Source organism: Orbicella franksi, chromosome 3 (assembly GCF_964199315.1).
Source record: "Orbicella franksi chromosome 3, jaOrbFran1.1, whole genome shotgun sequence".
Lineage (NCBI taxonomy): Eukaryota > Metazoa > Cnidaria > Anthozoa > Scleractinia > Merulinidae > Orbicella > Orbicella franksi.
The window spans coordinates 32102293-32116861 of NC_138147.1; the positions used below are offsets into that span (position 1 = coordinate 32102293).

At 38.6% G+C, this 14569-nt stretch overlaps 2 protein-coding genes and 1 pseudogene across 2 annotated transcripts; 1 reads left to right on the forward strand and 2 right to left on the reverse strand.

The window, feature by feature from the left end:
• Positions 1–824: 824 nt before the first annotated feature.
• LOC145482077 (QRFP-like peptide receptor) lies at positions 825–2161 on the reverse strand (annotated as a pseudogene).
• A 1845-nt stretch (positions 2162–4006) lies between these two features.
• LOC145482528 (QRFP-like peptide receptor) lies at positions 4007–5235 on the reverse strand. The gene has a single exon (XM_081461126.1). The coding sequence runs from the start codon at positions 5233–5235 to the stop codon at positions 4228–4230; it is 1008 nt and encodes a 335-aa protein (XP_081317252.1). The 3' UTR covers positions 4007–4227.
• A 1249-nt stretch (positions 5236–6484) lies between these two features.
• On the forward strand, positions 6485–9455 carry LOC145482078 (neuromedin-U receptor 2-like). Its single transcript, XM_081460668.1, has one exon. The coding sequence runs from the start codon at positions 7602–7604 to the stop codon at positions 8505–8507; it is 906 nt and encodes a 301-aa protein (XP_081316794.1). The 5' UTR covers positions 6485–7601; the 3' UTR covers positions 8508–9455.
• Positions 9456–14569: the final 5114 nt, after the last annotated feature.

The window sequence follows — 14569 nt, forward strand, 5'->3', positions numbered from 1 at the left end:
AATTATGACGAAGTACCTTACCTCTTACACTAATAAATTATGATAAAGTACCCTCACTCCTCCACAGTGATAAATTATGACAAAGTACCTTACCTCTTACACAGTAATAAACTATGACAAAGTACCTTACCTCTTACACAGTAATAAATTATGACAAAGTACCTTACCTCTTACACAGTAATAAATTATGATAAAGTACCCTCACTCCTCCACAGTGATAAATTATGACAAAGTCCTTAACTCCTACACAGTAATAAATTATGACAAAGTCCTCAACTCCCACACAAGATGCGCCTATTAAGTAAACTGTTCAGGGAGAGGAAACTAACTTATTGTCAGGAATTTTCGAAGACATCGATACCATAATACATACACCCCCAGGGAAGAGTTTGTTTAACGGGATCAAAATTGCGTTCATACGTACTGACAACGTAACTTCCACAGTGACGCCACCTAAACTAATAGCTTCAGTGCACTAGTAAACCGTAGTGATTTTTGACAAAACTAGATCGTCATTTTAGATTTCCTTTGATATAGAGAGGTCTCAGCTTGTCACTTTAGCAATCCCGGCTCGAGTCGTCTCATTCTTCAATCGTAACTCCAACCTGTAGACCAACTATGTTGGGCTAATGAATTATGCAAAAAATACAGAAGGAATCGTGAAAGATAGATACACATTTAAAGTTCTCTTTATCAAACAGAAGCTATCAAATAATTTTGCAGCCTAAATGAAACTTTACACGTCATGTTATCTACGCACGACCGTGCAGATATAGAGATTTCGTTCATGATGGCTCAATAGGAATTAGGTAGGACTAGCGCGCGCGCTATGTTTTAATTTTGATTCTAGCTCCTTCTGCTGGGTTGTCGAATATTGAAGAAAATTCTCGTTTCAATCGTATACTTGGCCATATTTGCAATCAAATACTTTATTGTGCTTCCCTTTTTTCGTATTTCAGTTATTATCTCCAATAAGGTAGATTTTGCTTCCACAATGAGTTTAGCGACATCCCAGGAGTCCTTTCAGGCTTTCACGATATTTTCCACCGAATGCAAAACAGATACAAGGATTTACGGCACAATTTGCGTAAGTCATGAAAAGGGTTATCAACCAGTAGCCCGCGATCTCGCAAGAAAACGAGTTATTCCATACGAAAGCATTCAATAAGGCCATAATATTCGAAGGCCCCCAGCATACGACAAACCCTGTCACAATAGCTACCACCATCCTCAGCACATTTCTTTTCCTTTTCTCGCGTTGTTTCACAGCGTTGACCGATTGCTCACCTGGAGTTTTCTGCAATTTGAGCTTAAACAGGATTAGAGAGTAAAGAATGACTATTGAGGCGAAGGAGACCGCCATTAAAACAAAAGGCATAGCATGAAGATAATTATCTGCGAAAAAGGTTCGTTTCCACACCCATTCACAGTTCTTAAATTTTCCTGTGTATTCAACAGATTTGTAGCCGAAGAAGGTTGGGGAGGACAAAGCACTTGCAGCTACTCAAGTGGCGAGAATAAAGAAGGAACACAACTTTGAACCGATGAGCGGACGACGAAGGGGAAAAACCACAGCTCCAAATCGATCCACAGCGATCAGGACCAGGTTCTCAATAGACGCGAGGCTAGAGACATATTGTATGAACAACATCACCTTACAAAAAGCCTGGCCTTGTTCACCACTGAAAAACCAGAACCCTTCGTACATCTCTATAAGACTCGACGGAAAAGCTAAGATTGGCAACAGAAGATCAGACATGGCCATGTTTAGGATAAAGTAGTTGGTTGTTGTTCGCATTGTTTTCGTCTTGTAGATAATTATTGCGATCAAGGTATTTCCGACCAGCGAAATAGCAAGGAACAGGCAGCAAGCAAAGGTTTGTCCGATTTTTGATGCTGGGAGATAACTCGGACTGGGGCAGTCTTGGGGTTGAGTACCATTCGCCGTTGTGTTCAAGTTCTCCATCATTCTGAGGGCATGCCGTTTTCACATGCTTTGCTGACATATAAATACTGCCTTATTTATGTTTCTCAGTAACAAGAATGATTTTAAATTTGATTCCGTTATAGTTTGAGACTAATCAGCAATTTTTGCATGGGATTATAACTCAAGCAGCGTAGTCACCTTCAGCTGTCCAATCACGCCGCTTTGCTACATAATCGTCATGTGAAGTTACCACAGGAGAAAACTTAATTGATTAAATTGGCAGCGTAGCGTACTTGACACATCTGCTAGTTTAAGTTGACCTTGTTTGTAAAAATAGTTTTTAAAAAGGTATGGACAGCAGAAAAGTGACAACGACTTTAAGATTATAAAAGGATAATTTTAAATTTTGGAACCACGTTTTGGCAGAAACGTCTGCCTTCTTCACTGCAAATATTACAGACTAGAAGATGAAAATTCTAATTGCAAATTTGCACTGAAAAACGCTCAAGTTTCCGGCGAAACATGATGATTTATATCTACATATATATCTACATATATATAATAATAATAATAATAATAATAATAATCGATATTTAAACAGGGTGACCCCTTCAGTCGCAGGACTGGTATCAACGGGAGCCCTGTATAACGGAAAATAAAAAGAGCATGTATAAATAATATATATCTATAAAAAAGTAACTACTATAAAAGATACGCAGAAATGTTTAAAAAATTAAAAAGCTTAAAAAGTATATCTGAAAGTAGAAAAGAAAACATCTCATTGTTCACTGTAACTAGAAATGAATGGTTTTTGTTATTAGAACGAAAAAGAAATCGCCCGTCTAAAATTACACACCCGCTGCTGCAGTTATTCCCGACGACCCACAGATGGTCTGATCACAATAGTTTCGTCTCCTGCTATTTTTTGCTCTCCTTCAAGGCAATTCATGAACCCTTCTGGTAAATTGACCTGAACTGATCAAATCAACATTTTGAGAGCTTGTGGAGTCTTTTTGCCCCTTCTTGGTGCGTTGGAGTTCTTCCTATTCCTCGGCCGCTTCAATGTTAATATTTCAGAAATTTAGTTAGAAATAAATGCTCTGGGTCATTGCTTCAAGTTACCAATTGCAGTTTGTGAGATGATCTCAAATGAAATGGCTTGCATTATGTTAGAAGGAAATAATCGTCCCTGTAAATAAACACACCTGCTGCTGCTGTTGTTCCTAATGACCCACAGATCGATAACAATAATCTACTAAAACATTTTCAACAGGCCCTCAAATGGGTAAAATAATTTCAGGCTAAAATAGACAATACATCTTACGACAGCTAGTAATGGTTTCGTCTCCTGTTATTTTTGGCTCTCCTTGAAAGCATTTCACGAGCCCTTCTGGTCAATTGACTTGAACTGATAAAATTAACATTTTAAGGTGGATCAAAACAGTTTCCAACACTTAGATTTTGATGGGTCGTTTAACCACTCTTTATCATTTGATGCTACAATCATGGTATCTAAAAACTGCCCAATCATTGGTGAACACGTTGTCATCATTGTCGTGACGCAGTAAGTTACCATAGCAACAGTATGACCTCCTGAAAACACCCTTAATTACAGCTTTAGGGGCTTATAAGTCAAAAACGGCATGGTGAAATTTTTTATATTACCAACTTTTGACAAGCACGATAAGACGCAACTTTTGGCAAATTTAAAAAAATTCTGTAGGTAGTGTTCAGCGCCACCTTAAATTTAAGGTGGCTCTGAACCAAGGCTTCCGAGGACCTTTAATCGTGCCATCCCCTTTTGAAACGGTTCATTCAATATTGAATCCCGAGATTTTTGTAACTCGATCGGAGACTGAACTTTTATCTTAGTAAGTGGGATATTGATAAAAAAAAAAAAGTGTGCCCATCGTTCCGGACGGGAAGTAGAGAGAGTTGGTGCGTAACAGTGTCTTGAGAAAATATCTTGACTGATGATTAATGAAAACGAGTCAATTACAACTACAGGTAAAATTTAGTGGACTTCTTTTCAATTCTCCTTCCTCTGTTCTGACGAATCTTGAAAAGAATTCCCGGGAACATCATATACCGGCCATATTTACAAAGAAGTAGTTTATGTGCTTTCCTTTTTTTCGTCTTTTGCTAAATATTGTGATGACGGAACTAGTCTCGGCTAGCAACACAAGTTCTTTTTCGTGAAGTTTCTGAAATATCTTTCTTACATGTTCTTTATGAGTCAGTCAGTGGGTTACATGATAGAAAGGTTTGGTCTGTCGCTGTAGATATTGCCTCCACAATGTTTATTGACATCCGAGGAGAGCTCTCAGGCCTTGACGATATTTTCCACAGAATGCAAAACAGATACAAGGATTTACGGCACAGTTTGCGTGGGCCATGAAAATGGCTAATATATACCAGTAGGCCGTGATGTCACAAGATAAACCCTTAGTGTTATCCCATACGAAGACATTCAGTAAGACAAAAATGGTCGCTGGTCCCCAGCATAAGACAAACCCGGTCACAATAGCTACCGCCATCCTCAGTACATTTCTTTGCCTTTTCTCGCGTTGTTTCACAGCGTTGACCGATTGTTCACCTGGAGTTTTCTGCGACTTGAGCTTGAACAGGATTGTAGAGTAAAGAAAGATTATTATGGCAAAGGATATCGCTACCAAAACAAAAGGCAAACTATGAAAGTAATTATCTGCAAAAAAGTTTTGTTTCCAAACCGATTGACAGCTCTGAAATTTTCCTGTGTATTTAACAGACTTGTAGCCGAAGAAAGTTGGAGAGCACAGGGAAATTGCAGCTACCCAAGAAGTGAGGACGCAGAAGAAACACAGCTTTGAACCGATGAGCGGACGACGAAGGGGTAAAACCACAGCTCCAAATCGATCCACTGCGATCAGAACCAGGTTCTCAATAGACACAAGGCTAGAGACATATTGTATGAACAACATCACCTTACAAAAAGCCTGGCCTTGCTCACCACTGAAAAACCAGAACCCATCGTAAATCTCTATGACAAACGAGGGAAAAACTAAGATTGGTAACAGAAGATCGGACATGGCCATGTTTAGGATAAAGTAGTTGGTTGTTGTTCGCATTGTTTTCGTCTTGTAAATAATTATTGCGATCAAGGTATTTCCGGCCAGCGAAACAACAAGAAACAGGCAGCAAGCAAAGGCTTGTCCGATTTTTCCTGCTGCTGTTTGATAACTCGGACTGTAGCAGTTTGGTGGCTGAGTTCCATTCACGGTTGTGGTCAAGTTCTCCATGCCATCGTTCTTCCAACATTCTGTTCTCATCTGCTTCGATGACTTGTAGATGCCGCTTTATTTATGTTTCTCAGTAATAAGGATGATTTTGAATCTGATCCGGTTATAGCTTTGTGGCTAATCAGCAATTATATTACTGCTTGGATTTTAACTTTCAGTCGTCCAATCAAGCCGTTTTGCTACATGATAATCATGCTAAGCTACCACAGGGTAAAACTTAACTGATTTCGCAGCGAAGCTAGTCAAACTCCCTTGTCACACCTGCTAGCTAGTTTCATTTGACTCTGGTTATAAAAATGAAAAATAATTTCTTGTTCACCGATGTAGCAAGAAACAAGTCAATATAATGTTCTCGGCCTTTGCTTTAGGTCAACAGTTGCAGTTTGTAAGATAATTTCAAATGAAACGGTGTGTATTATTAGAACGAGAACAATCGCCCGTGGACTTACAGATGGCCTGATTGCAATAATCTATTGTCACTTTTTGAACAGGTTCTAAAACGAGTAAATGAAATCAAGCTAAAGTTGATAGTGTACCTTACGACAGCCAGTTATAGTTTCGTCTCCTGCCATTTTCGGCTCCCCATCAGGCAATTCATGAGCCCTCTTGGTCAGTCACCTGAACTGATCAAATATATACATTTTACATTTTATAGAATGTGGAATGTTTTAACCTCATCCTGTTGCGTTAGAGTTCTTTCTTTTCCTCGGCTGCTTTGAGGTAACATTCCAGAAATTCAGAATTTTCAATCTGGTGAAAAGAAATGTTAGCTGTCGAAAACTGACAAGGAACTTTGACTAGCTTCCGCTGCTAAATCAATCTAAATTTTGGCCTCTGGTAGCCTTTTATCAAGTGGCGTGCTAAAAGTGGCTACCCAGCTTGAGTTACAATCCCATGCACTAATTGCTGATAATTGACAGAGCTATACTGAACTAATTCAGCTTCTAAATCATCCTTAATACGTGCTTTGGAACATAAATAAGGCAGAATCTATAAGTCATCAAAGCAGAAGAAAGACAACCTGTAAAATGGCATGCTGACAGAATGATGGAAAACTTGATCAAACACAACGGTGAATGGAACTCAGCCACAAAACTGAGCTCCATGTATTAAATACTTTTTAAAATTTTGCAACAGATGTATGGGCTCATTTTAGGGCTTCTTCCACTCGGGCATTTTGCAGTTTTTATAAGCTAATTTTTCGTTACAAAAGATTTTGTTAAGAATTAGAAAAGTATAATTTCTGCAATGTTTTCCTTGAAGCAGCCGAGGAAAAGAAAGAATTCTTACGTAACAGAATGAGGGTAAAAGAATCCAGAACCTCTAAAATGTAAAATGTTAATTTGATCAGTTCAGATAATTGACTGGATGGGCTCATGAATTGCCCTCGAACTTCAAAAATCTCAGCACTGAATAATGAAAGACCCCGTTTAAAAGGGCGTTGCACGATCAATGGTCCCAAGAAGGTTTGAGCTCCATGTAGTTTTTAAAATTTTGCAACAGATGTTTGGGCTCATTTTAAGGCTTCTTTCACTCAGGCATTTTGCAGCTTTTATAAGCTAATTTTTCGTTACAAAAGATTTTCAGTTATAAATTAGAAAAGTATAATTTCTGCAGTGTTTTCCTTGAAACAGCCGCGGAAAAGAAAGAACTCTAACGTAACAGAATGAGGGTAAAAGACTCCAGAACCTCTAAAATGTAAAATGTTAATTTGATCAGCTCAGATAATTGACCAGATGGGCTCATGAATTGCCTTCAAGGAGCGCCAAAAATAGCAGGAGACAAAAAAACTTACTAGCTGTTGTAAGATATACTAACTATCAGTTTTAGCGTGAAATTATTTTACTCATTTTAGAGCCAGTTTAAAATTTTCTATTAGATTATTGACATCTGGCCATCTGGGGGTCATTAGGAACAACAGCAGCGGCAGTTGTGTTTATTTACACGAGTGATTATTTTCTTCAGTCTAATAATACACACTGCTTCATTGGAATTCGTCGCCCAAACTGCAACTGATGACTTGAAGTAATGACCCACAGCATTTATATCTCAGTAGTCACATTGACGAACGAGATTGTTTTATTTTCATTGTAAAAAACAAAACCAAATAAAAGTGGCAGGTGTGGCAAGAAAGTTTGATGAGCTCCCCTGCTAAGTGAATTAAGTTTTAGCCTGTGGTAACTTAAACTGATGATCATGTAGGAAAGCGGCGTGATTGGACAGCTAAAAGTGACTACACTGCTTGAATTACAATCCCATGCAATAATTACTGATTAGTCACAAAGCTATACCCCTGTATACCGGAATCAGATTTAAAATCATTCTAATTACTGAGAAACGTAAATAAGGCGGCATCTACAAGTCAGCAAAGCAGATGAAAACGGCATGCTGACAGAATGATTGAGAACTTGAACATAACGGTGAATGGAATTCAGCCACAAAACTGCTACAGTGATCTAAGAGCAGCAAAAATCGGGAAAACCTTTGTCTGCTGCCTGTTCCTTCTAGTTTCCCTTGCCGGAAATACCTTAATCGCAATAATTATCTACAAGACGAAAACAATGCGAACAACAACCAACTACTTTATCCTAAACTTGGCCATGTCTGATCTTCTGTTGCCAATCTTAGTTTTTCCGTTGAATCTCACAGAGATGCACGGTGGGTTCTGGTTTTTCAGTAGTGAACAAGGCCAGGCTTTCTGTAAGATGATGTTGTTCATATATTGTTTCTCTTCCATCGTGTCTATTGAAAACCTGGTCCTGATTGCAGTGGATCGATTTAGAGCTGTGGTTTTTCCTCTTCGTGCTCCGCTCATCGGTTCAAAGCTGTCTCTCTTCTTCATCCTCAGTACTTGGGTAGCCGCAATGGCATTGTCGTCCCCATCTTTCTACGGCGTCAAGTCTGTTGAATACACAGGAAAATTTCAGAGCTGTAAAAGATTATGGAGAAAAACCCTTATTGCACATAATTATCTTCATGCTATACCTTTTATTTTCCTGGCGATCGCATTCACCTTAATAGTTTTTCTTTACTCTATAATCCTGTTCAAGCTCAAGTCGCAGAAAACTCCAGGCGAACAAACGGTCAACGCTGTGAAACAACGCGAGAAAAGGGAAAGAAATGTGCTGAGGATGGCGGTAGCTATTTTGACAGGGTTTGTCTTATGCTGGGCGCCTTCGAATATTAATGCCTTTCTGAGTGTTTTTATATGGGATAACACCAAAATGTTGTCCTGTGAGATTGTGACCTACTGGGCTATAGCCATTTTCATGGCTTACGCAAACTGTGCCGTAAATCCTTGAATCTGTTTTGCATTCAGTCGAAAATATCGCCAAGGTCTGAAAGCTCTCCTTGGATGCCACTGAACATTTTGAAGGCAAAATCTACCTTGTTCGAAATAATTATCGAGCGACGAAAATGCGAAGAATGATCCTGTACTTCATTGTAAATATGCCACGAACGATGTTCGCAAAAAATTTTTTTAGGAATAGTCAGCGCCGAAGAAGGAGAATAAAAGACAGGTTGAAAAGAACTCAACCAAATTTTTAATTACATGTACTTGTTTAGGAGGAAATTGAATTTTCTTCATCAATCTTCAGTGAAGACATTTTTACGAGACTTTGTTACACAAATTCGATTTCCTTTCCGTCGGTAACTATTGGCATACTCCTCATGTCTATAACCCGCGAACGCTGACATACGCGTATTTCCGGCTGTCGCTTGCCGTCTCCGCCAAAAATAACGTCTGCGAACCCGAGCCAGGAAACGATTTCTGTGACGTAATGACTTTTGTTTCTCTTTGGCCAATCAGATTCCATGATATAATGAAACTCGAGTGTTCCTGGCAGCGAATAACTCGCGCAGTAGTTCTGGGGCTACTTGAGCTAAACTGTGATTGGCTTAAAATTTCTACGTCACAGAAATCGTTTCATGCTGGCTCGGGTTCGCCGACGTTATTTTCGAGGGAAACAAGCGACAGCCGGAAATACGTCTGCGTTCGCAGGCTGCATGTCTAAGGAGAATCTTTTTTAGCAATATTTGCTTCATTAGCATAAGTTATGAGCATGCTTTCCTAAATATGGATACATTAATGTAAATTTAAAAAATAACGAAAAAAGTTACCGGATCGTCAATTCCAACATAGAGTATTGCAACCAGGCCATCTGGGCGTCATTGAGAACAACAGCTGTGGGTTTGTAAATTTACCCAGGTTAATTCTATTTCGTTCCGATAGTACAAACCGCTTCCTTTGAAATCACCTTACAAACTGGTGACTTAAAGCAATGACCGAGAGCATTCATTTCTAGTTACAATGATGAATAGGATATTTTGTTTTATGATATAAAAACCATTGTACCAGGTGAGCATTCGCGCGAAAACATTATATCTTCACACGTGAAAATGACATGTTATCTTCACATGTAAAAAGCTCACTGTTGCTATGGTTACAAAATAAATGGCGCCTTTTGCAGCGAAAGTGAAATGTTTTGAGATTTCGTTGGTGTTTAAATAATAAACAGAACATTACATGGCTGCTTGGGGATACGAAATTCCTCAATCTTCTCGTGTTGAAAAATATTCTTCAACACTCGAAGAGAAATTTCGTATCTCTCCACTGCCATTTAATATACTCTATACTACAATAGCATTTGTCGAATAATATATACCTATCTCAGGATTTTTAGCTTGTTTAGAAGTTAGATCATTCGGAAAAGTGCTTATGTAAATGTTTGTTTGTTCAATATAGATAATCAGTTGCCTAGATAGCCAAAGTAAGTCCCAGATCTTTACACTATTTTCTGGCCGCCATATTGGTGCACCCCAGAGGTGCACTAACATGGCGTTTCCATACTGGGCTTTGTAAATTTCTGCGAAACATTTCGACAAATATCTGCAGTCTGGGAAAACGCACAAACCTAAAACTTGGAGAAGTGTCTTCTTTATCTATTTCCTATAGGATCACAATTTCTTGACGTTATCCACTGAATGGTTTTCGATTTATTTTTTAATTGCGTAACAGTGAAAACGATCTATTTATTTCAGAAATAAAAAGAGCTGGTGTGCCGGCTAAAGAAGTTTGATTAGCTCCGCTGCTAAGTTTTAGCCTGTGGTACATTTATTGCATGATGATCATGTAGCAAAGCGGCGTGATTGGACAGCTGAAAGTGACTACACTGCTTGAGTTACAATCCCATGCAATAATTGATTCCTGATTAGTCACAAAGCTATAACAGAATCAGATTCAAAATCACTCTTATTACTGTGAAACATAAATAAGGCAGCATCTACAAGTCATCAAAGCAGATAAAAACGGCATGCCGGCAGAATGATGGAGAACTTGAGCACAACGGTAAATGGACTGATATCCAATTCATTACTCAATTTTGGATCGACCAAAACTGCCTTAAATAGCAAATATATCAAATTTCATATCGTTTCCTAAAGAGTGTTGCTGTAAGTGTGATTGTACATTGAATAAAATAGCCAAACAACCCTTTACGTAATTAACGCTATATCGACCTGTTGATGGATCCGAAAAAGCTTTCTCTGTCGTTTCGGTGTTCGTCCAAAGTAGAGCTCTCTGATTTCACGGTCATGATTTGAGCTAGCGCAATTTACTGCAAGCTTGTCAGAATTGAATGAATGCTCTATACTCCTCGTTTGCCGCAGAGAAACGCCATAGCTGCTGAGTGTTTCAAAGAATCGACATTTACTGTGATAGGCAAGTGAGTACTCAACCACCACCCCCCCCCCCCCCGCCCCCCTTACCTCTTCCCTCCCTTCCCCTCTGTCCTCCAGCACTAACAGCCGTACTATAAACTCACACCAGTTCTCGGAAATCTCAAACCTCTGTCACTTAATTCGCTGACTATGATCTGTAATTTGAAGCAACAGACTTATGGCTCTCCAAGTAACTAGATTCTCTAGATAGCTATAATTTTATTCTCAGAAGAAACTAAAATTTGCAATAAATGTCGACTTTTTTAACATGTATTACTTTCGTGGTTCTATATAGAATTTGTGAATGAACAATGTATCGCCAGTGGAAGACATTATAAACTTCGTTGTGAAAGTTGTTGACAGAACAAAAACGTGGACCAACGATTCAATGTTTTCAAGACTAAAAATATATATTTGTGCTACTTTTTAATAGGCATTTTAATTATTTATGGCAACCACAAGATGTGGCTACAACAAAAGAACTGATAAAATAAAATTATTTAGAGCTATTAAAAGTAATCACGAAGATTTACAAGCAAAGACGTTCTTGCGACGGTTCGTATATGTACACTCTTTCTGGGTCGCTAGATCCTCAATGCCCGCAGCAATGCAATAAACTGTCTCGACCGTTATATACAGGAGGAAACCCTTTGAATGAGATAAATAAGTTGTCGACTTGAAGGGAAAAATCATCAAATAAATATTTTACTTTCATGGTGTTGGCATAAAAGGACACTTTTGCGTGAAGGAATCGCTTTATTTTCCTAACAGGCAAGAAGTAAATTTTTAAGATCTGATTACGATTTCTAAAATCTCAGTGCGCATTTTATTAAAAGCTTTCCAAATCTTGACAATCCCTATTTGATGATTTTCTGTTATCTCTTTAGAAGTTTTTTTCTTTAATAAGGCATTAGTTGGTGGGTTTCTTTCGATTTCAAATGGTTTTATTAACATTTCATAATTACTGCATAATAGGCATTCAGACGCCTTCAAGAACCAGAAGTAATAGATCAAAAACGAGTGCGAGTTTTTCATCAGGGGTTCCAAACACCGAGAAACAGATGAAAGCACGACGCCGAAGGCGGAGTGCTTTTATTGTTTCGAGGTGTTTGGAACCCCTGATGAAAAACGAAGCACGAGTTTTTGAGCTGGCTTCTCAAAGTAGCATGAGAATTTTTTTCGAAGAATAGGTAATTAGTAGGCGTGCTCAATAGGCTATTGTCTGTTTTTTATTCATATGGTAAATGAAATGAATCTTTTATATGCGGCCATGTGGGCAAGTTTTAAAGGTTGAATTTTTAAGAAATTAACATTATGCCGCGTGATGGAGATCGAGTGGAGATCAGAACGTTTTCGAGTTCCAAAAACCTCTTCTCAAGAAAATGTTTTGGTGAATGATGCTGTTCCAGTTTCAACTAAGTATAAAAACAAGTGGGCTGTGAACATTTTTGCCGAATGGCAGAGGTTGAGAGAGGTTAAAGTTCCGGTATTAGATTGTGGCGGTCTCTTCAAGGACTACGATTTACACAATGTTACCGCTGTGAGTGTAGATATTGCTGGAATGGACGCTCTGTCGCTGAACTATTGGTTGTCAAAATTTGTGATGGAGGTAGCTAAAAAGTCCGGTGAAAGATACCCTCCGAAGTCTGTTTATGGTATCATTTGTGCCCTCAAGCGTTATTTGGAGGAGAAAAATGGATCAGAAGCTTTGAATCCTCTGGACGCTAGTGACAAAAGGTACTTGACAACTTTTAGAGCGAATTGGTTAGTAATTTAAAATGCACTGTTTCAGGACTTTAATTTTGTGTGTTATTTTTTGAAGGTTTGTCCTTTTCCGACGTTGCTTAGATGCCGAGATGAAGAATGGCGTTCGAGAAGGGCTTCACATTAAGTGTAAGAAAGAGGAAAAGGAGTTTGTGAGCGAGCAAGAAGAAGCAGTATTCTGGCAAAAGAAATTGCTGGGAACTACATCAGCTAAGTCGTTATTGAACACAATCTATTTCTACAACGGAAAAGTTTTTGGGTTGCGGGGGGGAGATCACAGAAATATTGTTGTAAACAACTTTGAAATTGGTCCAAATTTTATTAAGTTTGAAGAAAATGCCTCTAAAACTTATCATGGAGGTCTTTGTGATCTAAAGTATGTGCCGCGAGTGGTCAAGCACGTTTGTCATTCTATTGAGGAAAAGCACGAGCCGTGCCTTGTTGAGATATTCAGATTGTATGTAGGGTTAGTTGAGACTCATGCAAAGAAAGTTACTGCATTTTACTTTAAGCCATCAAAAACTAGGTTCGCATTCGATAAAGCGCCCGTAGGCATCAACAGCTTGAACAAGATTTTGCCTGACATGTGCGACGCGGCAGGCTTTAAACGCAAAACCGCTCACAGTTTGCGCGTTACTTGTGTTTCCTCCCTGTTCAATTCTGGGGTTGAAGAAAAATTGATTCGCGAAAGGTCGGGGCATCGTTCTAATGCATTGTTGCAGTACGAAAAGCCTACAGAAGAAAATGTGTCTAAAGTTTCAAAGATCCTAGGTCCAAGTGTTGTTAGTACAACTACATGTTTTACCACAGAGAAACAGGATCAATCTTTAACGGATGTTGTTTTCCAGAAAGGAAAATTCAAAAACTGTACAATTAATGTAACGATGTCTAAGAAGGAATAATATGTTGCTGTATTGTTGTTGTAAGCAATGATTTAAGCGGGAAAAATGCTGTATTTAGAATTATAATTAAGACTGATTAAAATTCAAGTTTCTTGATCAGTGTCTTGATCAGTTTTTGAACTAATCTACCGTGTGTTGATCGGTACGTTCATTGGGTATCAACATACATGCACCTGACCCAATTGATGCGAGCTGATTGGGTCATCAGCTCATGAATAATTAATGAGTTTGAGAACGATATATCAAGACCTTTTCGTTTGATTCATCTTGAAAATGAAGCAGTACATTCAGTAAAGATTTTACTGAGAAAAAAGTCGTGTAAAGAAAGATTTTTAATTAGTTAGCTCTAACGGTAAGTATAACAACCGTGGAATGAACTTGAAGTTCGTGAAACAGCACCCGTTTCTTTTGAGCAAAATAATGCAACTCATCAGCCTTCCTATGTGCAGCTATTCTGAGCTATTTGACAACTGAGAGTCGTATCTGTGTAAAACCATTCCCTACTTTCCCTCGATTCCTTTCGTCTTGCATGGTGACCAATCAGCTTCTCTGCTAGTTATATAGCGGCAGGGATAGAACGAGAATATTGTAAAGTAAATAGTTGTCAGTATTTTGAAGCAGCCGCCCTCCGTGAGAAATGTTTTTGTGACCATTTAATTCCCTCAAGTATTGATGATTCAATTTCATTTTGGCGGGGGGTAACTTATTGTATTGTCCTACCTAGCTTTGTAATTTTGCACGCATAAGTTTGTTTTTATTTCATTTTTATCAAGTTATCTCGGTATTTTTATGACGTCGGACCTGATACATAACATTGATATTGCTATGTTAATATGTTGCGCAGCGCTGGGTAGCAATGGCTAGCCTGCGGCACTCTTAAATTAAGCTTGTGATAATTCTCGACTGGAAAATTGGAAACAGTTTCTCTTCAGACTTGTTCCGATGTCAGGTTTTTACTTCCTGGCCTAGATTGTTTT

What these genes read in the sequence shown, in the direction of transcription:
- LOC145482528 (XM_081461126.1), bottom strand. Translation starts at nt 5,235, where the DNA reads ATGAGAACAGAATGTTGGAAGAACGATGGCATGGAGAACTTGACCACA.
- LOC145482078 (XM_081460668.1), top strand. Translation starts at nt 7,602, where the DNA reads ATGATTGAGAACTTGAACATAACGGTGAATGGAATTCAGCCACAAAAC.